Raw genomic sequence first — 25,384 nt, 5'->3', positions numbered from 1 at the left:
ACAGGGATGCACCTCCAGCTACCTGGCCCAGGTCCTGACAAATAAACAGGCACAAACTGCCCTGAGTGGAGGCAGGGGGATGGCCAGAACGACACTGGGGCCCAAGGAGCCCCGGTATCACTGGGTTTAGGCAGGCAAGGGAGAGTCAGAGCACAAAGCTGGGGGACCTCTACCCCAGGGCCAGGTAAGGGTCTGCAGGAAGATTAACCCGAGGAGTGAAGGGTCTCCAGCCTGTATCCTCATCACCCACCAACCCCACCCACACCACCCCCCTCACCCCTGGCCTCACCCCACTCCAAACATGGCCTCCGCCTGCTCCCCAATGCGGTCCAGGTTCATGTTGGCAGCTGCAGGGAGTAAGAGGGGGCAGATGGAGGCTGTGTGCACGCAGGACAACAGGGAGCACAGGGAGAGGGAGCAGGGTGACACTGAGACCACCCTCGCCCCCACACTGGCTGGGCGGCCCCCCCTCTGCCTGCCTCTCCTGGGGTGGAGGCAGAACTGCCCAGAGCAGGGACCCGTGGGGCAGCCCACAGACCTGCAGGTGCCAGCGGGGTCCTGGCTGGGGGAGCTGGCCTGGCTCAGCCTCTCACTGACGATGGTCATGGGCAAGCCCCTGCCTCCCGAGGGCCTGTTTCCCCATTTAGGAACTGGAGGGGATGACCCCTGCCCTGCTCCCTCTCTGGGACAAGTAAGTGGGACAAGGGGAGGAAAGGCCCTTGCAGCCTGGGAAACGAGGGCAGGGCAGGGGTGCTGGCCAGAGGTGGCCCCAGACCGCAGCCCCTTGTGATGCATCAAGTCACGCAGCCTCAGCCTGCAGTTGGGGTGAAGGGAGGGGCAGGGGCTCACTGGTGGAGTCGAAGGCAGGGGCCGTGCCATCGGCCCCACTGTCCTGCATGGGAAACACCTCCACGAACTCCTTCTTGAAGACGGACAGCAGGTAGGAGATGCGGTAATCCAGGCGGACGTTGAGGATGAACTGGAGAAGGTGGGAGGATGGGGTGAGGACAGGTCTGAGGCCAAGCTCGCAGCAGGAGGAGTGAGGTGCCACCCCGGACGAGCCCTGGGGCTGGGAGGCCCTGCACAGAAGCTCAGGACTCCGTGGGCCGTCACAACCGAGGCAGTGAGACCCCTCTCCCCTGGGAATGCAAGCTGGCGCAGGCGCATGGAGGACTGTCTGGAGGGTCCTCAGAAAGCTACAAACAGAGCTGCCACATGATCCAGCAATCCCACTCCTGGGGATGCACCTGGACAAAACTGCAATTCAGAAAGATGCACGCGCCTCTGTGTTCACAGCAGCCAAGACAAGGGGGCAACCTGAAGGCCCATCAACAGAGGGATGGATAGAGAAGGTGTGGGTATGTGTGGATGTGTGTGAGAGAGATGCAGTACTACTCAGCCATCAAAAAGAATGAAACGCCGCCATTTGCAGCAACATGGATGGATGTAGACAGAGATCACCGTACTAAATGAAGAAACTCAAGCAGACAAATAGCATATAATACCACTTAACTGTGGACACTAAAAAACACAAAGGAACCTACCTATGAGACAGAAGCAGACTCACAGACAGAACAGACTTGTGGTTGCCAGGGGGAGGGGAAGTGGGGGAGGGAGGGAGTGGGAGTTATATATATGCAACATAATATTATGTTATATAATACATTATGTTACATGTATATTACATGTATGTCATATATTATATTACATGTATTATAATGCATGTAATACATGTATATTACATGTATTACAATATAGTAGATGTAGATAATATATTATATATGTATATAATACATGGCAAACTATTATATGTAGAACGGACGAACCACAAGGTCCTACTGTATTGCAAAGGGAACTACATTTACTATCTTGTGATAAGCCATAATAGAAAAATACATAAAAAGAATGTATATATGTACATATAACTGAATCATTTTGCTGCACAGCAGAAATTAATAACATTATAAATCAACTATACTTCAATAAAACACAAAGAAAGACTCCTCCTCCCAGGGAAGTCCAGGGCGCCTGTCTCTGGCTCCTGCCCCACTGGTGGGGGTGGTACCTCCTCTCAGAACAAGGTAGACACCCCCCGTCCCGGCCCACTCAGTCGCTCCTTCCCAGGCTGGATGTGGACAGGGATAGGCAGGAAGCTCCCCAGATCCAGAGGACTGTGGTCCTCCCATCCCACTGTGTCAGACAGACCCTGGGCTTCCCAGGAAGCAAGGAATGTGGGGGAGCAGGGGAGGCCACTGCGGGGCGGGCTGAGGACACGAGTTTCAGGCTCCTTTGATGCCTCGGTCCTCTATGTCAGGGGCACAGAGCCTCCGGCCATGCCCAGGACTCAGATCTGATAGCCCCCAGCCCCGGGAATGAGTCAGAAGCCCCCTTTTCTGACTCTCCTAAGCAGACCCTGCCCAGATGGGATCCCCAGGAAGGTCACATCACCCTTCCCACCCCTTGGTGGCAGCACCGCAAAAGCAAGGGTCCTCCTCCCTCCTCAGGACCTGTCAGCCCCTCCCCAAGTGCTGCTGGGGGCCTCAGACCAAGAAGAAGGCTGACTGTGTCCACCCCACCAGGAAATGGGCTCTCAAACCTCTAGCTCTGCCTCAAAGTCTGTGTGACTGCAGGAAAGTTCCTTCCCCACTTCCCTTTCCTTGCCTGTATGACGAGGGGACACAGCCAGACCTCAGTGCATACCAGGACCACCGGGAGGGCCTCTCACCACACAGACTGCGGGCCCCACCTACGGCATCTCTCATCCATAAATCTTGGACAGGGCCCAAGAACCTGCATTTCTAAGTCCCCAGGTGAGGCTGATGCTGCCGGCCAGCGAACCACACTTTTGAGAATCACTGGGCTAAACGGCTCCGTGTGGAGCCTCCCAGAATGAGATGCTTTGCTCTGAGGTGCTCACCTCACCAACCCACCCGGCCCTGCTCCCCGCCCCCCGGCCTCTTCCCAACACGCCCCGCCACACTCCTGGCCCCGCCACCTGCAGTATTTCCAGGATCTTCAGCTTGGTCTCCATCACCACAATGTCTTCATTCTCCTCAAACTTGCTCCTGTCCAGCGGCTCAGGGGCACCGGCGCCAGCAGGCAAGCTGGGGCCACCAAAGACAGACTGCTTGCGGTTCAGCACCATGGTGGACATCATGTGCCCCACGCCCTGGATGGACCGCCGCACATTCTTGCCTGTGGGGTGGGGAGCGGGAAGGGGGTCACGGAGGGTGTATGAAGGGGCACCTGGTCTACCTGTGTCTCTGTCATCTGCAGGGCAAAGCCACCCTAAGGCAGGGGCAGGGCTAACCTAGGAAGACTTCCTGGGGGAGGGGAGCTATCCCAAATCTGCAAAGAGGAGGGAGGGGTGGGCAGAGGTGAACCGTGTGGGGAGATCAGTGAGAATCCTCCGGTGGAAAATCACAAGAGCTGTTACCGAGCACGAGGGATCAAGGGACAATGTGTGGACAGCGCTAAAGCCTGGGCTCAGTCTCTGTGCACTTTTTGTTTAGATGAGTTTATGCCCCCCTGACAGCAAGGCTGTGTCTCCTCTCAGATGGCTGTTCCTGGATAACAGGGTGCATCTCCCCATCTGACCCGGAGCTCCACAGGCAGGGCCTCATTATCTCCCTCAAGACCCGGATGTTGGAAGGCAACTCGCCCAGATCCCAGGGTCTCCACAGCTCTTGCTCAGAGAAGGGGTCTCTCCGGTCCAGCCAAGGCTGGAGGAGACAGGGACCCAAGACGCCCCCTGGCAGCAGAGCCAGGAGGCAGGGTGCCCAGGAAGGTGAATGGGAGAGGACTTCCGTTGCTAAGGGGAAGCCGCTGAGCGCTAGGGAGCGAGGCCTCACCGCCTGGGTCCTCGTAGGCCTGCACACAGTCGATGATGCCCAGCAGAGTGCGCGTGAGCCGCAGCAGCTCGCTGAAGCTGTAGAAGCCAAAGTAGATGAGGTTGTGGGCCAGGCTGACCACCTGCGGAGAGGGGGCGGGACCGAGGCCAGCATGAGCCCAAAGCAGTGATGGGTGGGACCTCACAAGGGGTCTTCTGGGAAGGGCGGGGGGCAGGGCCCGCTCGTTCAAGCAGGGCTCAGCCGGTATAATCGAGGGTCCCATTGCTAGGATGTCAGGGCTGCGTGGACACGGAGCCAAGGGTCCCAGATCAGCGCCGCCCGACCCCAGAGAGTTACCGAGGAAGACCTGCCTGCAGAGGAGTCTACTGTGGGGGGGACAGGACAGAAATGCAGGAAGTAGGGGTTGGGGGCTCCTGCCTGCGACCCAGCCCTGCGCTGATGGGGTGCATGGACCAGGAGGAGGCAGCCCTCTCCAGGGAGTCAGGAGAGAAGCCTCCCTCCTGGGGAGTCCCAGCGGTCTACACAGTCTCCCTGCCCTGACAGGGACGCTGAGGGAAGTTAGGTTAAGGATCGCACCGCCCACCCCCGGGGGGACTGAGACCAGGGGAGGGACCGCGCCAGCATCCCGCCGAGCCCTAGCCCACCTCAAAGGTGAGCTTGTTCTTCTCCTCGTTGGCGAAGGGCACGGCCTCACTGACCACATTGTTGAGGTAGTCCTCCACAAACTCCATGGTGCTGGCGAACTTGTTCTTCTTGTCGTCTCGGGAGGCGTTGAGGTTGGAATCGTAGCTGGAGGAGGTGGAGGTGGCCAGGCGTGAGGGTCCCCGGGGTCCGCCCACTCCAGCCGGGCCCTGCCCGCCCTCCTCCACCCAGCTCACTCCTTGATGGTGATGGCCGTGGGGATCTCGGTCCAGAGGCGGGCGAACTTGACGGGCGTGACCAGCTCCTGGGGGTCGCGGTCCACGTGCACGTGGAGCATCAGGTGGCAGAAGGAGGCGCGCAGGTCAAAGGGCAGCATCTCGTCCGCCATGCACAGGAAGATGAGGTCGACGCCCAGCTGCTGGGAGATCTCGTCGATGGCCAGGTACTGCCGGTCCAGGCACATGCGGGCGAAGAGCTTCAGCTGGTACCTGCGGGGCAAGGAGGCCGGTGAGGGCGTGGCAGGTGGGCTCTCAAGGGCTTCTAGCACACGCCTGGGCCTGCTGAAGACCGGTGCGTGCTGCACACGTGCTACCCAGGTGGCACTAAGAGTAAAGAACCCATTTGCCAATGCAAGAGTTATAAAGGGACGAGGGTTCAGTCCCTGGGTCGGGAAGACCCCCTGGAGAAGGACATGGCAACCCACTCCAGTACTCTTGCCTGGAAAATCCCATGGACAGAGGGGCCTGGTGGGCTATAGGCTATAGGGTCACAGAGTCGGACACAACTGAAAGTGACTTAGCACGCGTGCACGCCTGTCCCAACTTTACAATGTGGGTAATGACAGGCCCTGCCTCTCAGGGTTGTTGTGAGGCTGAACTGAGTGATCGGGTGAAGTGTTTTGACCAGTGCTGGGGACAGGGTGAGCATCTGATGAGTGTTACCTAGTGTTCTTATTTTTAAAATATGGATGTTGGGAAAGGGGTGTGGGTCTCTTTCAGGCCACTGCGCCGAGCCTGTCCTCAGGCCAACAAGTGCTCCTCGGGCCGCCCAGTCACGCTGACTTGGCCTCGCAGGTGAAAGAGGAGGCAGGAGCACCCGCAGAAGCCGCTGGGGCTCGTCCCAGGGCAGGGCCTGGCCGAGGCCGGCTGGGGGCCCCGGGCACCTGTAATAGCTGAGCACGTTCTCGTCGTGGGCATTGCCGGCCCGCGCCTCCTGAGCCAGCTGCCGGACGCTCTTCTCGTGGTGCTCGTTGTTCTTGTCGGTCCACGTGAGCCACACTTCCTCTTCTGAGTACTCGATGCTCAGGTACTCGTGGGACTGCGCCATCTCCTTCACGGGCCGAAGCCTGTGGATACATGGCACCATCGATCGGAGCGGGGCCCAGAGCCCTCCCCGCCAAGCACCACAGCCACCCCTCCTGGAGCTGGGCTGAGGGCCAGCCGGCTCCCAGGTGGCCTCCCCTGTGGGAACGACCTCCAGCTCAGGACCCCAGACAGACCACAAGCTTTGGGAAGGCCGGGGCCTTGGCTCCCTCTCCTCTGTGACCCTGCCCTCCCCCACACCATGCCAGGCACTGAGCTGGGCACACAGCAGGCTCTGGGTGTCTGTGGAGAGCAGGGAGCCTGTTCCAGCCTGAAGCCGGCCAGCGCCCCAGCTCTAAGGCGGCCGGGGAGCCGGGCAGGGGGTGCCCTGGGAAGACTGAACCGCGGGTGGGAGAGTGCAGCCAGCTCACTCGGTCTGGATGAGAATGTCGCTGTTCTTGGGGTCCAGCACACACTTGCAGATGAGCTCCTGGGTGACGGGGATGGCGATGTGATTGGACACACACAGATCGGACAGGTAGTCCAGGAACCTGGGGGAGGTGACAGCAGGGAAGAGCTCAGAGGTGGCCCCCTGGAGGGGGCAAAGGTCCGCCCGCCTCCCCAGCTGGCAGCTCCAGCTCCCCGGCGCCTGCAGTTTACTGCTCCTCCTCCCTTCCAGAGCTCAGAGCTGGGGCTGCAGACTCCCCCGGGAGAGGGACAACCCACGGGCATCACCCTGGGGCTAACTGCCTAGGGGCAGAGAAAAGGACGCCCAGGGGAGGAATGATATTCAAAATATTTAACTGCTTCACTGCGGGCACTGACTCGCCTGTTGAAAAAGTTTCCGGGGGCCTCCTGCTGCACCAGAGTCGACACTCTTACTGCTAAATTGGGCCAAATTTGGGGGGACTCAGGGAGGGGCTGGGGGGACCAGGGCCTCAGAGAGGGGGCAGTTTACCAACAAGTGCAGAAGGATTTCAAGATTTAACAGCCAGCGTCAGCGGCTCTCTTCCCCAGGCAGCGCTGGGAGTGGGGAGGGGTGGTGGGCTGGGACCGGCGAGGGGGGCCCACCTGGGCTCCCGGTTCTTCCGCACCAGGCTGACAAAGGTCTCCACCTCTGTTTTGGTGATGTGCTTCTCCAGGAGCTTGCGGTTGTTGTGCAGCAAGGCAGTGATGGTGTCTTCGGCCAGGATGTCATAGCCAATCTGGGACTGCATCATCCCGAACTGCTTGGCGATGTGCTCCTAGGGACAGCCAGGCTAAGGGTCACAGGGAGCCCGCTCTGCTCCAGGACACTGCCTCCCAGGCCCCCAGACCCTAGGAAGTTAAAAGGGTCCAGGAGAGGACACCAGCCCCAGGCCGAGGGTGAGTTTATGTAACATAGGTATTTAGCTCCCACCTAGCTCCGTGCCAGAGTGAAACCCCCATCACGGAGGGACCCTGTTTGTTAGCAGACCAGCTACATGATTGGTGGGGCCCAGTGAAAATGAGATAGCAGACTCTTCCCAGAAATGAACCCACACACCTATGGTCAATTAATCTTCAACAAAGGAGGCAGAATATACAACAGAAAGTCTCTTCATCAAGCATCATTGGGAAAGCTGGACAGCCGTATGTAAATCAATGACCTTAGAACACACCATCTCACCAAAAATCAGCTCAAAATGGCTTAAAGACTTTAATATAAGACACAACACCATAAAATTCCTAGAAGAGATCACAGGCAAAACATTCTCTGACACACTGTACCAGTGTTTTCTTAAGTCAGTCTCCAGAGGCAAGAGAAATAAAAACCAAAATAAACAAATGGGACCTAATCAAACTTACAAACTTTTGCACAGCAAAGGAAATCATAAACAAAACAAAAAGACAACCTACAGAATGGGAGAAAATATTTGCAAAGGATGTGCCTGACAAGGGCTTACCTTCCAAAATATACAAATAGCTTACACAACTCAACAACAAAAAACGAACCCAATCAAAAAATGGACAGACCTACCTAAATAGACAATTCTCTAAAGAAATACAAATGACCAATAGGCACATGAAAAGATGCTCAATAACACTAATCGTTAGAGAAATGCAAATTAAAACTATTAATACAATGAGGTACCTCCTCACACCAGTCAGAATGGCCATCATTAAAAAGTCTGCAAACAACAGATGCTGGAGAGGGTATGGAGGAAAGGGAACTCTGCCACACTGTAAGTGGGAATGTAAGTTGGTGCAGCCACTATGGAAAATGGTACAGAGGTTCCTTGGAAAACTAAAATAGAATTACCATATGATCCAGGAATCCTACTCCTGGGCACATATTCAGACAAAACTATAACTAAAAAAGATACATTCACCCCTGTGTTCACAGCAGCACTACTTACAATAGCCAAGACACGCTGCTGCCACCGCCAAGTCGCTTCAGTCGTGTCTGACTCTGTGCGACCCCATAGACGGCAGCCCACCAGGCTCCCCCGTCCCTGGGATTCTCCAGGCAAGAACACTGGAGGGGGTTGCCATCTCCTTCTCCAAACCCAAGGATCAAACCCATGTCTCCTGCATTGGCAGGCAGAGTCTTTACCACTGAGCCACCAGGGAAACCCCACAGTGGAATACTACTCAGCCATAAAAAAGAACAAAAGAACACCATTCACAGCAACACGAATGCAACTAGAAATTATCATACTAAGGGAAATTAAGAAGAGAAAGACAAATGCCATATGGTATTACTTGTATGTGGAATCTAGAATATGATACAAATGAACTCACCCATCAAACAAACAGGCTCACAGAGAACAGACTGGTGGGTGCGGGGGGGAGGGGAGGGGCTGGGGGAGGGAGGGGGGATGTTGGGGTTAGCTTGCATATATAGAATGCATGAACAGTAAGATCCTAATGGACAGCACAGAGAACTCTGTTCAGTATCCTATGACAAAGCATAGTGGAAAAGAATATTAAAAAAAGGAACATAGATGTAACTGAAACACAGACGTATGACAGTAATTAAAAACATTATAAATCAACTATACTTCAATGAATTCAACTAGAGGTAATTTTTTTTTTTTTAAGAAAAGAAACAGCAGGATTCTTATTCAAAAATTAAGAATTTCAAGACAGCCACCGTGGAACGTTAAACCCAGTGTGAGGTCCCTCAAAGGACGGAGCCAGGCTGTGTGCCGTGAGGACCGGCCTACAGTCCGATCCCCTTGAGACTGCGCCTGGCACAGCGGGGTGCGCCTTGGGGAGCACGTGCGGGGTGAAAGAAAGCGGAGCGCAGGAGCCGGCGGGCAGGGGGCAGCGGGCTGCGGCAGCCCACCTGGTTTTTGCGGTAGTCCTCCTGGGAATGGCGCAGCACTCGGTAACACAGGCGGAACATGTGCTGGTAGGGCGCGTTCTTCTGGTCCGACAGCTCCTCCAGCCGCACCAGGGGGCCCTCGCCCCCCTTGTCACGGAACGGGGCCTTCAGAATGCCGAAGATCTAGGGAGCACGGAGAGTCAGGAAGAAGCCCCGCATCTGCCCGCACCCCTCATTACCCTCAGCCTCACGCTGACCCTGCCCAGAGGCCACCCTGACATTAACCCCCAGCTGGTTCTAAGCTGGACATGGCCCCAGCCCACCCCTCACCCGCTCCCCTCTCCTGGCTGGAGTCCCCAGGACACTGGCCTCGGCCGGCCCCTCCCCACCGCGAGTCCTAGTCTCAGCTCAGGTCCCAGGCCTGCCTCAGCCTCTGCAGGGAGGGCTGAGGGTGGCTGCAGCTCAGGAGTCTGAGGCTAAGAGAAAAGGCAAGCCAAAGCGGGTGGCCAGAGCTTAAGGGATCAGACGCAGGCCTGCCTTGTCCAAAAACAAGTTTAACTCGGGGACTGGGTGTGGGTGAAGAACTGTTATAGAACAGCAACCAAAGAGCCAGAATCACCCGGAATGAGAAAACCTTAGTTGGAACCTGATTGCCCCCCCCAAAAAACGAGCTTTACACAGGCGTTTGGGGAAAGGCCCAGAAGGCTGGTCCGGATCAGGTATTGTCGCTCGTTTCCTTAGGTGTAGTCGTGAGACTCTGCTTATAGAGAACGATGCTTTTACCCTTTGGAGAGGCACACTGAAACGTTTAGAGGTGAGGTGCACCCTCCTTTGAGATGCGTGGACACAGGGGCGGTGTGGAGATGGAGAGTTATAGAAAGCCAGACTGGCAAAGTGGTAACGAATGCGTGTTCACTGTACTGTTCTTTCAATACTTGCTCAACATTTGAGATTTTTCATAATAAAAATTTGGGGAAAAAAAAAGTGTTTAAAGCACAAGTTCTCAAGCTGACATCTGCATGAAAATCCTGGCCCTACTGCTTCCAAGCTGTGGCCTCGGTCAAGTGACTCCAACCTCTGCGTGCCTCGAGGGTGAGACGGGGATAATAATTAAGAAGACTTCCCCTGGGTCGGGAGGATTAAACGAGGTGACGGGCACTAAGGGCGGAGGTGGTACATGGTAACAGTGCAGGAAGAGGTGATGAGACCAACCGCACCTCAGATTTTTTAAAAAATAATTAAAAAAAAATGTTTAAAGAAGTGATGAGAAAACAGAAGGGAGACCACAGCTCAGCTGGAGAGGTGAAAAGGCAGGCTTATGTCAAAAAGATGAGCTTTCCCTGGTGGCTCAGTGATAAAAAAATCCGTCTGCCAATGCAGGAGACACAGGTTCAATCCCGATTTGGGAAGACCCCACATGCCATGGAGCAACTAAGCCCAACTAAGCCACACCTACTGAGCCTGTGCTCTGGCAGCCAGGAGCCACGACTATGGCAGCCCACACGCCCCAGAGCCCGCGCTCCGCAACAAGGGAAGCCACCCCAAGGAGAAGCCAGAGACAGCCCATGCGCAGCAACGAAGACCCAGCACAGCCAAAAATAAAGAGAATACGTATATATTAAAAAAAAAAAAAAGAAGACGTCCTGCTCGCTGGCCACGGGTCCGCCCAGCCCCAGGTGTGAGTGGCCACCTGTTTGAGGATGTTCTGCTCTCGCATCAGCTTCTGCCGCTCGCGGTTGGGCTTGGTGACCATGATGTCCAGCACGTTCTGCCCATTGTTGGGGACATCACTGACAAAAAACACCAGGTCCTCCAGCAGCTGGATAACAAACCTTCACAAAGGGACACCAGGCGAGAGGAGTGTGAAGGGCTGACCCTGGGCACCCTGAGGACCCCCTCACGTGCCCCCAGGGGCAACCACCCCTTCCCCACAGCCAGCCCTGCCGTCATAGCACACAGCCTGACACCTGACTTCCACTTCTCTCCCAGCCTCACCCTGAGCTGCCCTCCACGCACACCCCTGCCCCCATCCACCCTGGATTCCAAAGTGCCCTCTAGACAGAGAATCCCAGGATACTCCAATCTGGAGAAAAACCAGTAGGGCACACGTGGGGTGTCTGGTGTGAAGGGCTCTTCATTTCCATCCTGACTGCCACTTACTAGCTGTGTGACCACGGACAAGTCTCTGAACCTCTCTGCGCCTCAATCCCATCATGAGTGAAACAGGGGTAATGATGACTCCATCACAGAGCTGGTTCTTGGAGTATGTGAGCGGTGAGCCTGGGGCCCCAAGTCAGCCAGGGCCCGGCAGGGCCTAGTCCCCGCCTATCACCCCACCAGCCTGTCCGGCTTCTGCTTTGACGCCTTCGTCCACGAGACGCCCACCCCAGGAGGACAAAGGCTCTTGGGGAGCCCCTGGAACCCTGCGCCTGCAGCCCACCTGCGGTCATTCTGGCTGATGAAGCCCTCGTGCAGCTTCTCCACGGCGCTGGCCAGCATGGAGCTGGCGTCGTTGGCGAAGTCCAGGTCTCGGATCTCGGACACGGGAACCGACACGATGGCAAAGGCCTCCTTGTCCTCCTTGGTGGGGCAGGTGCCCAGCTGCAGGGACACAGGTCAGCAGGGCCTCCCGGGACCAACCTGGACCCCAGCCCGGCCCCCAGCCCTCAGGGCCCGCACCATGAGTCGGATGGGCCGCTCCTCCTCGACATCAATGGGCACGTTGGTGCTCTGGATCCAAGTGTTGGTGCACAGGTGCCGCAGCCGGACGTAGGAGTTCCTGCAGCGGGCCAGGGCCGGGCGCAGGGAGCGCGTCGCAGCGCCTCCCGGCCATCTGCCGGCTCTAACCCCCGCGGCCCTGCATCCTCCTCCTGCCTCCACAGCCAGCGGCCGTGGGCCAAGGGCGCCCGTCCCCCCCAGGTGAGGAGCCAGAGGAGAGAAACCCCAGGCCCTCACACCTCGCCCGCTCTCCCCAGACCCACGCACTCCAAGAGCCCAGGCGTGCATGCAAGCTCGGGACCCAAATTCTTTGGACAAATGAGGTTATTTACACTATTTATCCCTTTCAGTGTCAACATGCCTGCGTCTCACGTCAGAAATAGTCATGTCTTTGATTGTGAAACACAATTACCTTTCAGAAATGAAAAACAATCTGAACCTCCAAGTACATCTGGCCTCAAGATGCAGATAAGGGATTGGGTAATCCTCCCATCAGCCCTTTGATGGGTAACTTGATAATCCCACTACACAGGTGAGGATGTCTGGGCCAAGTGACCAAGTCAGCTGCCTGAGGTCAATGTTAAAGCCTGATTGACACCCAGGAAGCTTCCTGATGTTCCATCCTAAAATCTCCAGGTTGGAAGACCTTAAAGGTTAAGGAGTCCGTCCCCCGCACCCAATGTGTCCTGAGCCCCAGGCCAACTGGCTGTAAAGAACACTGGAGAGAAGGCGGCACCCAGGGTGCAGGGCCCGTGGCCCAGCACATGCCAAGTTCAGCGGCGGTGAGCTCCCTACAGCTGCCTCGGATCTGGATCTCCAGAGGGATGGGTCATGCAAGGAAGGACAGAGGAGCAGGGGGTACTGGGGGTCCGGATACTAGCCCAGGCAACCCCCGCCAACCCCAGGCCCACAGTGCCCACCCACCGGGGCACGAAGGAGTCGGTCTTCTGCAGCGTGGTGGGGTCCAGCTCGAAGAGGGAAGCGATGTCGTTGCCGTGGGGCACAGCCACCAGGCGGTACTTGATCTTCTCCCCAGCGTTCCGGCGACCTGTGCGGCCCTGCGCACCCTGGGGGCGGGCACCCTGACTCAGGCAGGAGCCCGTCCCTCCTCTCAGGCCCCCTGAAACCTCTCAGGATCCCACCCGAGAGGCCTTCTCCCTCCAGCCCGCTTCCCAGAGTCTCATGGCCTCCCCACCCCCCAACACCAGAGCCACGCACAGTCACCCTTCCCCGGCCCCCAAACCCTCCCCGGTCCTCACCGTGCCTGCTGCCTTGGGATCAGAGGCATCACCCTTGTAGCTGGGGTTCTCCTGCTCAGAGATTCAAGATGGGGAGCTATCCACATGATCCCCGCTCCAAAACGAGCCTGGGTTGGGGCAGGCAGCCCCTACCCTCCCAGGGGTGCCCAGCCCGGCCCCAGGATTCATGCCAGCCCTGGAGGACACACCCACAAGATCACTGCCCTCCACAGACCCACAGTTGGATGGACGGACAGACACACACACACACGTCCTGATATACACAAGCCTGTGCGTCATGGACAAAGACGGATGCGGAATGTTAAGCTGCAACAGGGCTGGGAGTCGAGCTCACTGCTGTAGCCCCAGGGCCCAGAACAGCTGCTAGCAGAGCAGGAGCATCATCACACCCGTGAGACTTACCATCACCCGAGCATGACTACAAATACCGGTTAAATAGATAAATAAGCACAAATAAACAGAGTCAAAAGACATGTGAGTCTGCATGCAGGCGTGTGCCAGGCACACACGCTCATGCATGTGTGGAAGATCAACCTGTTGGGAGTGTCTACACACCCCCAGGATGTGGGGCTGGGGCTCCCAGGATGCCCTCTGCCTCCCCACCCACCTCAGCAGCCAGGTAGTTGCCGGTGGCCAGGTGCTTGAAGCGGTAGAGGCCGTTCCAGTGGCCAGCTCCTCCACGGCACGGGTCGTGGTGGACCACCTGGGCGAGGCAGGAAGAAATGCATGGGAGGAACACTGCAGGCCCACAGGGCTCTGGGAGGGTGGCTCTGCGATCCTCTCTGGCCCCTTGGCTGCGGAGGGGCTCAGAGGAGACGGACGCTGTGTGTGCGTGTGTTGGGGGGGGGGTGACCTCCCACCCGGCAGGGGCGGGGCTCTGACCTCCACCTCCCAGAGGGCGTTGGAGCTCGTAGCTGATGTGGCAGACTGGCGCAGCGTGGTGCGCAGGAACACCTGCAGCTTGCCCCTGTACTCGTCGCACGTCAGGAACTTCTCCTGCTCCGCGTGGAACAGCCGCACCACGTCTCCCTGCAGGCGGGCTGTGGGCTCAGGGCGGCCGGGGACCCTCCCAGCAGGCGAGCCCCCGCCCCGCCCCGTCTTAGACACCTTCCAGAGCCAGCAGGTACACAGAGCCCAGCCCACCCCCACAGAGGGCGGCCACGGGCAGGGGAAACCCCGCGTGTTCGATTGCCCACCCTGGCAGGCACAGGCCCTGACCAGGCAGCCTGGCATCTTTGACGGAGAGGGCGTGGGGCAGAGGGTAGGGGGCTTGGCTTGGAACTGTGGAGAGGCGTGGGTGAGGGGAGAGAGTGCTCAGAGGATCTGTGCCCATGACCCCTTCCCAGAAAACAAAGTGAGCTCAGCCAGGACTGGGAGCGGATGGAGCAGGGGTTTCAAGGCCAGAGACAGAGAAGAGGCCAGCTGGGGCGGCTGGGAACGGCCCTGCGGGGTGGGGGGGGCTGCAGGGGGTATGGAGCCAGAGAAGGAGGTGCGTGGAGCACGGACGGGACAGGGAGCAGAGCCGGGTGCCCGGCAGGTGGGCGCAGGCTGGCAGGGGGACCAGGAGTGGGTGGGGAGGCACGGGAAGGGGTGTCCCCAGTCCTTACCCCTTTCAGCACCTCCTCCAGGTGGTCTCGGAACTGCATGAACAGGTTGATCTTCCAGCTGGTGTTGCAGTTCACAGAGTTGACCTGGGGAAGGACGGAGAGACCCGTGAGGCTGGGCAGGCCCCCAGCCCCTGGGGAGTGGGCGGGGCTGAAGGCCCTGAGCAGGTGAGGGGAGACCAGCCCAGCACCCATGAATGAGCACAGGGAGGGGGTATCTGCCCCCAACCAGGGCCCCCAGGCCCCAGCCCACCTGCCCTGGGGCAGCCACCCTGTGGGCTGGAGAATGTGGGCAGACGCTGGGAGACAGGAAGAGGGTCGGGAAGGCCCACCCAGCCCCTCCAGCGGTAGACAGGACCAGAGGGAGCAACCCTGCGGGGAGCGGGTGTGTAGACACTCCTCCACTGCAGGGCCAGCCCAACGAGACTACCAACTAGGGTCCCCGGACTCTTTAATCTACAGAAATTAGTAAGAAGCCAGACAACCAGTTCAGACAAGGCTTTAGCGGGATTCATGCTGCAGCCCTAGAGAGCAAAAGCAAGTCCCAGGTGCCCTGCTAGCTGGTCTTATAAAGGGTGAGAGTGGGGTGGATCCATGGGCCGGGCCAGAGGCGTGGCTTAGGCAGCCTCCCGCCCCCTCGCTGGTGCCCCGTGCAGCAATCACGCCCAGTACCTGGCTTTCGCTCCCAGTATCTCAGAAATAGCAGCTGGATTTTGGCCTTTTTGTATCCTACTGTTCCTAACTGCCCCACTGTGAATGCATGCTGTTACGCTCAGTCTCATAGTTTCTTTGGATTTTGTTGCTTGAGAGACGTTTGGCCAGGTGCAGGCCCTCCTGCAACGTGACCCAGGTCCCAGCCTACTTCAGCCCACCTCTCTCTCCCCCGCCCCGCTCACCTCCTTGCAGCCGGCATTGTCGCTGAGCTCGTAATTGCTGGCGTGCAGAGGCTGCCCGGCGTTGACCGGATTCAGGATCACCTTGTCCCCCACAACCACCTATGGGGACCGACAGAGCCGGGTGAGGGTGCGGAGGGCGGGGCCCCCAGGCTTCTCTCTGGTCACTCTGGCCCCTGAGAAACGGGCTGGGCTCGTGCAGCACCCCCGCCAAGGACCCTGTAGAAGGCCCCCCGGAGCTGCGGCCCGTGCCCTCCAGCAGGGCCCTCCCCCCAGGCCATCCTCACGTTGTCCCCGTTGCTCCGCAGCTTCCAGAAGGGCTGGATGAAGAGCCAGGAGCCCTCGTTGCCCGTGGCGTCCAGCGTCACCCTCATGGCATTCTTCTCCAGCAGGGCTGGCAGCCGCTTGTTGACGGTCAGGTACTTGTTACTCTTCATGTGCAAGAGCTGGGGGGCAGGGCGGGGGTGAGGTCACCCCAGGAGGCCGGCCCATCAGAGCAGGGGGTGCACAGGACCCTTGGACACACAGGACATAAACACGACCACACGCACACTCACACCACACCCAGTCTGGCACCCAGGTGATCACACAAAAAAGCCCTGCTCTAAACACTGTACTCGTATTAGCTCCCGTAATCCTGTAACAGCTGGAGAAAAGTATTTACTATCGCTGGCCTGATCGTCCGGATGGGGAAAAGAGAGGTCCAGGGAAGGGAAGCAACTCGCCCAGGCCACAGAAGCACCACATGAGCCTGGCCCCCGGGGCTCCAGGCCCTGCGCTGTGACCCCCGTGCTGAACACACACACACCCGTGGACACGGCTCACAAGCACCGTGCACATGCAGAGGCGGGCGGGCAGTCGTCCCACGGGCCGGCCGGGTGGTGCCCCTCAGCCCACACCCACGCGCCCCGCACCTGGATGACGCTGCCGTACTTCACGACGTCCCCGTGCACCTTCTTGTTCTCCGTGTCGTTCTGCTTCTGCTCCATCTGGGCTGCGTGCTGCACAGACACACCGCGGTGGAGGCCAGGCCCAGGAGCCCGCTCCTGGAGGGGCACGACCCCCCCTCACCCACAGGCCGTGCCACTGCACCCAGAGTGAGCCCCCTCCCGCCCGCCCTGGGCCATCTGCCCTGTTCCTCCCGCTGCTATGGGAGAATGAGGCTCAGAGTGCAGAGGGGCAGCCTGGGCACCCAGCAGGCAACCCGGGGCCCTAGGTCCCTCCTCTCTGCCCCCTTCCCACCACTTCACTCTGGTGGAGGGCAGCCAACAGACCCCTGAGCCCCCTACAGCCCCAACACCCCCAGCAGATAACCAAAGGCTGGGCCTCCTCCCCCATCACACCGGAGTCCTGGGGCCCTGACTCAGAATCCCTGGCCCAGCCCCACGGGTGTGCTGGGCACTACGTCCTCCTCCTCCTCCTCCCGCTCCTCTGCGACTCTCCCTCCCCAGCACCGCGTGTGCTCCCAGCCCACCACCTCCAGGGAGCCTTCCCTGATGGGCCACATCCAACACTGAAGGATTCGGCTCCGGTCCTCCAGGATTTGGTTTGCCTCCCATTAAGGACGCCTTTTTAGGCTCTTCTGTCCCATTAGCCTGGAAGCTGCCTAAGGATACGCTCTGCCTCCTCCATCAGATTTGGGGGAAGGGGTCCTGCTGGGGGTGGGGGGGCGCTGTCTCCTCCATCAGACCAGCTCTCCTTAAAGCAGCGGTCCCTCTGCCCCTCCATCTCCTCAGTCCCATTATCCGGGCTTCAGGCCTGAAGCTGCTGGGAGGGTGGCTGCGGGGGCGGCGTGCCAGGCACCACGTGACTTTGCACAAACCTCAGTGCCTGGCTGTGTGAGCACGTGTGGTGCTGAGGATCTGCACACGCGTGAATGCCCCACACCCTGCCAGATCCACAGCCCAGCCTGGGCCTGCAGCAGCAGCAGGGAAGAAGCTTGCGACAGCCCCCAGCGGGGGTGAAGACGGTCTCGGGTAAAACAGAGCTCAGCAGCCCACACCAAGCCCCCTCTTCCCAGCACGGCTTACAGCTGTGGGGCGGGCCCTCTCTTTCCCCATTTCACACCCACCTCCTGGGGAAGGGGATACTGGAAGGCCGGCCTGGTGGTGGGAGCCGGTTGGGGCCCAGGCCCAGGGGAAGGTCCCAGCAGTATGCTACAACCTTGCTGACCCCAGTTAAGCCTCCCACTCGCTTCCACTGGACTGGGGGCCCTGAGCTCAGTCCGGAGAGAACTACCCAGGATGTGAACCAAGAGGCCTGAGGGCCACCACCGGGCCCTCACACCACGCAACAACGTGGGCCAGAGACCCAGGGACCATCTAAGCCCCGTGCCAACTCATAGGATGGCCACAACAGCCTAGTCCCCCTGAAGGGCCCCAGGCTCCAACTGTACAGAATGAGGGGAGAGGCTAAGACTAGTTCTCAGATCAGGTTCGCTGAAACCACTTCTCTAGAAGCCCCTGTAACTCCATGTACAGTTGCCCAGGTTTCTCACTGAATACGATGTCCCGCTGAAGGCCTAGCTAAGACCTGCTGAAGGCAGTCCACAGCTCACTGCACCATGGGTCCTGGGACAGGGCTGCACCGGCCTGGAGGAGGAGACGCCTGCCTCTATCTGGCACAGAGTGGCAAATGAGTGGGCCTCTGACCGGGCTCAGACCCCCCACCTCCTTCACAGCGACACACACCAGTCCCTGGCCGAACGGGTCAAACCTCAGGACTCGGCCACTAGGCCCTGTCGACTCTGATGAGCGGCAGCCCTGGGCATGTGCCCGGGTTCATGAGACACATGGCCAAGTGGACACCCGCATGCCCAGACCTGTAACTTCTGCAGCAGCACTACGTCGGCGATCTTCTCCTTGTCCTGCTTGGTCTGCTTGGCCTTCCAGTACTGCTTCTGGGCCGAGTAGCGGTTCATGGGACACACCTTGAAGAGGCAGTCTGGGGGGTGAGGGAGCAGAAGGAGGGAGATCGGCTCACACGAGGTTCCGGGAAGACCCCAGCCTACAGCCCTGCCCGCAAACCCCGCCTCTGCTCTGCCCTCCATCACTGCCCCTGGCCCCACCGGGGTGAAGAGGCAGTGTTGGAAGACCCCCGGAGAGCTTGAAGCATCCTGGATCGTGCTGAGTAGGATGGAGGGGCCGGGAAGCAGGTCTGAGAACAGGCCCTCACCTGGGGGTGGACGCGTGCCCTCTTCCCCGCGGGAAGTTTATCAGAAGCCCTTAGGACCCCTCCTGTGCCCGGTCTGGGTCCAGGTTTTGTACTCTGGCGGCCGACAGTTCACAGCAGCAGCCCTCTCTGGCCCACCACTATCTTGCCCACAGTTCCCTAGGAAGTTATCAATACATCCCCCACCCCAGAGGTGGCCTCCATCCCACGGCAGGAGGAGGAGACTGTCTGTTGGTCCCTATGGGACCAACCTGAGGCCTCTCTTCCCCTGAAACCACGTCCTTGCTCGGCTCGTCCCTGCCCTGTAGGAGCAAGACTACCTGATACTCCGCCTGGGACCCCTTCTTCATAATTCTCCCTTTTAGGATCTGATTCTAGCAAATTCGACCTAAGACAGAGCCAATTAAAATTCCAGAAATAGGTTCTTTATTAGCTGGTTTTTATTTTGGAAATAGATACAACGTCAACGATTTCCATAAGCCCAAACTCCAGAAAGAGTGTTCAGATTTTTCTACCTATGGAAAGCAGGCATGAGTTGGAAAACCCTAAAGTGTGGTGGGAAGAGACAGAAGGATTTGGGGTGCGGTGAAACGCTGGCACGGGGACAGGGCCTGTCTGATAATACCACGGGCCGTGCTGTGAGGCAGTGAGCTCTCCGTCACAGGAGGGAATCCCAGGAAAGCACAGGACTGAGCTCATGGCCTCTAAGACCCCTCTCAGGCTGCAGTGCTGTGCCTCCCTGGTTGGCAGCAATACAGGAGGAAGATGGTCGTGCTGGGAACCCAGACAGGGCCCTCGGGGAGGCAGATCACAGAGACGGGACGAACCCCCCGTCAGGCCCGTCCCTCTAGCCTCTAAGGGAAGGCCATGTCCCCACTCTGGTCAAAGCTAGTCCTACAGCCCCTGGAAACTAAAAACAAAACTGGGGTTTCTGCCTAGCCCACAGCAGGCAGAGGCCCCTGGTCATCAGGGAGGGGAACCAAGTGAGGCAAAGTTGAGAGAACACAGAACTTCCTTGAACGCAGGGGAAAAGACAACTGCATAAGCAGACGGAGCCACCGAGGGCTGCCCTAGCTCGCCCACCCTGGTACCACCAGCATGAGAGGGCATCACTTCGGAAACACTCAGTTCTTTGCCCAGAGTACGTCTTCACAGGGTTCTGCCCAACCTTCAAGAAGCTGGGGGGTTACCCCTCCACGAGTCCTCCTGCTTCTCCAGGCTAAATGGGAGTTTTCAAGGCTCCTGGTCCCCTGGTCACCACATTATAGTTCCCAGTAGGAGTTGGGGGCGGGGTGTTTTAGAAATGGGAGGGGGTGATCTTTGCTGTCCCAACCAGTGAGGTGACAGCTAGCCTGTAGTGGGCAGGACAGGGATTCTAGGCACCAGCGCCTAACACAAAGGGGTCCCACCCGCTCACAGGTGGACGCTGCGGGCGCGCTCTGGGCCCAGCATGGTGCACAGAAACAGTCTTTTTTGCATGCTTTTAGCAAACACTGCCTTTCCCAGGAATGCAACTCCGACTCAAACAGGGATCTGTGTTGTCCTTTGTGTTGTTCAAACCTCACAGGGAGATTGTGCTGTTTCAGAGAAGGTATCACGTGGCTGCACCCACCACCTCCATTTGTGGCCGCGGTACTCAATTCAGAGGCCGGCTCTGACCGCTGCCAAGAGTCTTCTAGTTGTGCCCAAGATTTCCTTCTAAAATTGTGTAAAATATCACTGTTGTCCTTCTTTTTCTCCTGTCATGCTTGGGGCATTACACTGTCCCTGTTCCCTACCCACAAACCCTCCCCCAAAAACGCCGCCCCCCAGGCTCCAGGCTCACTCAGGTCCTGGCCCTAGAGCCCCCCATTTTACATTACATAAATATGCATATGAATCGACTGTATTGTTTTTTAATTCCACTTTATGATATTAAACGGAGGCTCTGCGTCTGGCTGGCTGGTCTACTTAGACAGGAGGGGGCAGTCCAGGCCCTGAGTGAGCCTGGAGCCAGGGAGGGCAGCAAGCCCTAGTGATGGGATGCAACCCGCCCCTTCCCACCCAGCTGACGCCCGCCACACCCAAAGCAGAGAGGAGAAAAGGAGGGCAGACAATGCTGCCCCGGTGCCTGAAGGCAGAGTTCTCACTCTCCTGACCTGACTCGCCCAGGAGAGAGATTGTGCAGCCACTGTTTCATGAAATAAATGGGGGCATCCTGTCCCTGGTGGTGAGTAGGCTCCAAGCCTGACAGGGCAGAGAACCCTGGTTATAATCCATTCCGGACCCACCTCACCAGAAAACAACAAAAGCAACCAGATTTCTCAAACATGTATTATTTTAAGACTTCTTAAAGAACTGAGGACTTCCCTGGTGGCTCAGTGGTAAAGAAGCTGCCTGCCAATGCAGGAGACTTAAGAGACGCACATTCGATCCCTGGGTGGGGAAGATCCCCGGAGGAGGGCATGGCAACCCACTCCAGTAGTCTTGCCCGGAGAACCCCATGGACAGAGCAGCCTGGCGGGCTATGGTCCACAGGGTCACAAAGAGTCGGACATGACTGAAGCAACTTAGCACACGCCAATAACTGAGCGAGGGGTCATCCAGCCAGAACAGAAGATCAAAGGGGAACCAAGGAGGTATGTAAACACCCAAGCGACTTTACTGGGCATTTGTTGAGTTCAGAGAACACGAACTCTTATCTGGACGGCTTTGCCTGGTGACAAGGCAGATATTCAAGCCCAGGCCCAGGGAAGGTGGGAAGTATAAAAGGAGACCCTCCCTTTAAAAGCTGGAACTTCAAAGGGCTACACCCCAGCATGGGTTGACCCCAGAGAACAACTCCTTCCCAGAACTAGGGCCCCATGGAGTCTCTTGGATGGTGCCAGGAACCCCAAACTCAAGCCTGGCTTCAGGCTCGCGTCTTGGACAGGCAGTGTCCCCAGGAATCTGGGGACAGGATATCCACGCCCTCTCTGGAGGAAGATACCATCATCCTAGTCCACAACCCCTCAGACCAGATGTTCCAATGCAATGGCCCATATACAGTCAAAGAGAACCAGGAATTCCTGGGAGCCAGATGTCACAAGAGAAAACAAACCCACAAAGCAAGACACTAGAAACAGACACGAAGAGACTTCAGAAACCGCCGTCGTCTGTAAAACTCTGCTTAAATGAATAAAGGAAAACTTGAGGATCTCTGTAGAGAAACAGGAAACTATGAAATGTGACCCACCTAGACAGCATATTAAAAAGCAGAGACATTACTTTGTCAACAAAGGTCCATCTAGTCAAGGCTATGGTTTTTCCAGTGGTCATGTATGGATGTGAGAGTTGGACTGTGAAGAAAGCTGAGCCCAGAAGAATTGATGCTTTTGAACTGTGGTGTTGTAGAAGACTCTTGAGGGTCCCTTGGACAGCAAGGAGATCCAACCAGTTCATCCTAAAGGAGATCAGTCCTGAATATTCACTGGAAGGACTGATGCTGAAACTGAAACTCCAGTACTTTGGCCGCCTGATGTGAAGAGCTGACTCATTGGAAAAGACCCTGATGCCGGGAAAGAGTGAAGGCAGGAGGAGAAGGGGACGACAGAGGATGAGATGATTGGATGGCATCACTGACTCGATGGACATGGGTTTGGGTGGCCTTGGGGAGTTGGTGATGGACAGGGAGGCCTGGCGTGCTGCGATTCATGGGGTCGCAAATAGTCGGACACGACTGAGCGACTGAACTGAACTGAACTGATAAAATGTGACAGAGCAGAAAAAGAACCAAATAGAATTTCTAGAAATAAAAAAGCTTCACATTTAAAACTCACTGGAGGTAGCAAGAGATGCATCCTAATGCTATTCTATCCCATTCTTTGAAGGATGGTTGACCCCATGACAGCCTTAACAGCCCACAAGGGGTCAGAACCTGGATCTGAAGAACACACGCTGCCCTGGAGCATCCCAGCAGAGACTTGATGCCCGAAGTGATCCCTCCCTGCTCCCGATTCCTCTTTATCTTTCTTGGAAACTTGCTACTAGAACTTGTCAAATTTGTCTTTTTCTCTTACACAGATCCTCCCTTAGAGCCTTGCCCATAATACATAACATATAATGCTTGTTGATCCCACTCATGGGCATATTTAGGAGAAAACTCTAATTCAGAAAGATATACGCACCCCAACGTTCACAGCAGCATTATTTACAACAGCCAAGACACGGAATCAGCCTAAATGTCCATCTGCACATGAATGGCTAAAGAAGGTGTGGTATATAGACACGATGGAGTATTAGTCAGCAATGTGAAAGAAGGCCGTTTACAGCAACCTGGATGGACTTAGAGATTATCATATTAAGTCTGAAAGAGAAATACAAATACCATATGATATCACATACGCAGGATCTAAAAAAGTGATATAAATGAACTTATTTATACAACAGGAAGAGATCCACAGATACAGAAAGCAAACTTACAGTTACCAAAAGGGGTCAGTGAAGGTAGTGAGGGCTGGGGTGGGAGGAGAGACAAACTAGGAGACTGGGATTAACGCACACACACTGCTATACCCAAAAACAGACAGATAACAAGGATCTACTGTAACAGCACAGGGACCTATATTCAACAGCTTGGAAAAGAATCTGAAAAAGAATATATATACATACACATAGTGTATAGTGTTGGTCGCTCAGTCATGTCCGACTCTGCTACGCCATGGACGTTAGCCCATCAAGCTCCTCTGTCCATTGACTTCTCCAGGCAAGAAAACTGGAGTGGGTTGCCATGCCCTTCTCCAGGGGATCTTCCCCACACAGGGTCAAACCCAGGTCTTCTGCATTGTAGGCAGATTCTTTGCAGTCTGAGCCACCAGGGAAACCCATACATACACATATATATATATGTGTGTGTATATATATAACTGAATCACTTTGTTATACATCTGAAACTACCACAACATTGTAAACTAACTATACATAAATTTTTTTAATGGCTTAAAAAACAGAGGAGAAAAGCAAGTAAAAAAAAAATGCTTATTGAATGAATAAATGATTTGAGCCCACTAAAATGTTTGTGGGAGACTTCCCTGGTGGTCCAGAGAAGGAAATGGCACCCCACTCCAGTACTCTTGCCTGGAAAATCCCATGGACGGAGGAGCCTGGTAGGCTTCAGTCCACAGGGTCGCAAAGAGTCGGACACGACTGAGCGACTTCACTCTCACTTTCCCTGGTGGTCCAGTGGTTAAGAATCTGACTGCCAATGCAGGGGACACAGGTTCGATTCCTGGTCCGGGAAGATTATACATGCCACGGGGCAACTAAGCCCGTGCACCACCACTACTGAGCCCTCGAGCCGCAATTAACAAAGCCCACGTGCCCGAGAGCCTGTGCTCGCAACTAGAGAGTAGCCCCCACTGACCACAACTAGAGAAAGCCCGTGCACAGCAACGAAGACCCTGCACAGCCAAAAGTAAAATGAATAAATAAATGCATGCTTGAGGTTCACCCCTGCGCACACCTCCCTGCTGTCACACTGCTTCGCTCTTTGCCCAGAGGTGGCCCTGCCCAAATCCAGGAGCGGCCAGAACCTTCCTTTTTGCCAGAGTGCAGGGCAGAAGGGAGGAGAGAAGGAAAGGTGTAAGGGCAGGGGGAACTGGGCCCACACAGGAGCAGCAGCATCAAAGGCCAAGGAAAAGTTGAGCTCCGGGGGGTTTCCTACAGTAAGAACTGTGTGCTTGGGCATGGACCAGGGGTGCCAGGCACAGGGCTGGTGAGGCTGCAGACAAGAGGATATTCATTTATTAAATAAAATCAACTGACATTCCCAGAAACTGACTGCTGTTGTTTAGTCACTCAGTCGTGTCCAACTTTTTGCAACCCCATCAACTGCAGCACACCGGGCTTCCCTGTCCTTCACCATCTCCCAGAGCTTGCTCAAACTCATGTCCATTGAGTTGGTGATGCCACCCAACCATCTCGTCCTCTGTCGTCCCCTTCTCCTCCTGACTATGGTATGTAATACTCCAAAAACCACTGTGTAGAATCATCCAGGGGAGTTGGGAGATTTAAAAAAAACACAAACTCTCAGGTCCCCCATAGACCTGGGCAGTGGGTGAAGCCTAGAGAAATGCATTTTTAAAGGCACACCCCACCCAGACCCCCAATCCCAAGCGGTTCTTCTGTTCAACCAAGGTTGAAAAGCACTAGCAGGGGATTCGAGACGAGAACAGAGCACAGGGAATAAAGTTACGCAGCCAGTTATGCATAAGCTCTGTATAAATCATGTAAACACCTGTTTCTAATCTTTAACATTTAGACTCATCTTACAGAACATTGAAGACTCCACTGTGGTTACAGAAGAGAATGCAAAGCTTATTCAGCCTTAACGATGTGCAACTTAAAGGGTGCGTGGCTGGTAGAAGGTGTACACCAGGCAGAGCACTGAAGGAGCTGATGGGATGAGAAATAAAGATGTGACCGCGATACTCGGGCCTATAAAGGTGGCACTGGAGACTCTACACCAGCGACAGGATGCTGCTGGGGTGGGGGAGGGGAGAGAGTGGAGGGACGGGCCAAGTGAGCAAAACTCTCCTGGAATAAAGCACATTTGGTGACCTGGGGGAGCAAGCAGAGAAATGATGCAAAGGGTGAATGGGTTTGCCTTCTCTGGTTCCACTGCTGGGGGAGGCACTGAA

The 25,384-nt window shown here is 56.5% G+C and overlaps 1 protein-coding gene across 1 annotated transcript in view; it reads right to left on the bottom strand.

Moving 5' to 3' along the window:
* ITPR3 (inositol 1,4,5-trisphosphate receptor type 3) overlaps positions 1–25,384 on the bottom strand; it is a 68,174-nt gene that overhangs the window by 22,265 nt on the left and 20,525 nt on the right. Inside the window, exons 3-24 of the mRNA XM_070777840.1 lie at positions 18,379–18,500; positions 16,472–16,558; positions 15,845–16,003; positions 15,561–15,659; positions 14,668–14,751; positions 13,943–14,089; positions 13,668–13,763; positions 13,061–13,111; positions 12,726–12,868; positions 11,763–11,862; positions 11,524–11,684; positions 10,774–10,915; positions 9,105–9,266; positions 6,866–7,038; positions 6,226–6,345; positions 5,656–5,838; positions 4,730–4,981; positions 4,496–4,640; positions 3,852–3,972; positions 2,996–3,195; positions 850–979; positions 290–347 (exon numbers count right to left, since the gene is read on the bottom strand). Coding sequence (XP_070633941.1) covers positions 290–347; positions 850–979; positions 2,996–3,195; positions 3,852–3,972; positions 4,496–4,640; positions 4,730–4,981; positions 5,656–5,838; positions 6,226–6,345; positions 6,866–7,038; positions 9,105–9,266; positions 10,774–10,915; positions 11,524–11,684; positions 11,763–11,862; positions 12,726–12,868; positions 13,061–13,111; positions 13,668–13,763; positions 13,943–14,089; positions 14,668–14,751; positions 15,561–15,659; positions 15,845–16,003; positions 16,472–16,558; positions 18,379–18,500 — 2,935 coding nt within the window. The remainder of the gene's footprint in view (positions 1–289; positions 348–849; positions 980–2,995; positions 3,196–3,851; positions 3,973–4,495; positions 4,641–4,729; positions 4,982–5,655; positions 5,839–6,225; positions 6,346–6,865; positions 7,039–9,104; positions 9,267–10,773; positions 10,916–11,523; positions 11,685–11,762; positions 11,863–12,725; positions 12,869–13,060; positions 13,112–13,667; positions 13,764–13,942; positions 14,090–14,667; positions 14,752–15,560; positions 15,660–15,844; positions 16,004–16,471; positions 16,559–18,378; positions 18,501–25,384) is intronic.

Source organism: Bos indicus, chromosome 23, assembly GCF_029378745.1.
Source record: "Bos indicus isolate NIAB-ARS_2022 breed Sahiwal x Tharparkar chromosome 23, NIAB-ARS_B.indTharparkar_mat_pri_1.0, whole genome shotgun sequence".
Taxonomy (NCBI): Eukaryota; Metazoa; Chordata; class Mammalia; order Artiodactyla; family Bovidae; genus Bos; species Bos indicus.
The sequence above is the reverse complement of the archived record's forward strand: the minus strand, read 5'-3'. Positions and strand labels throughout refer to the sequence as shown.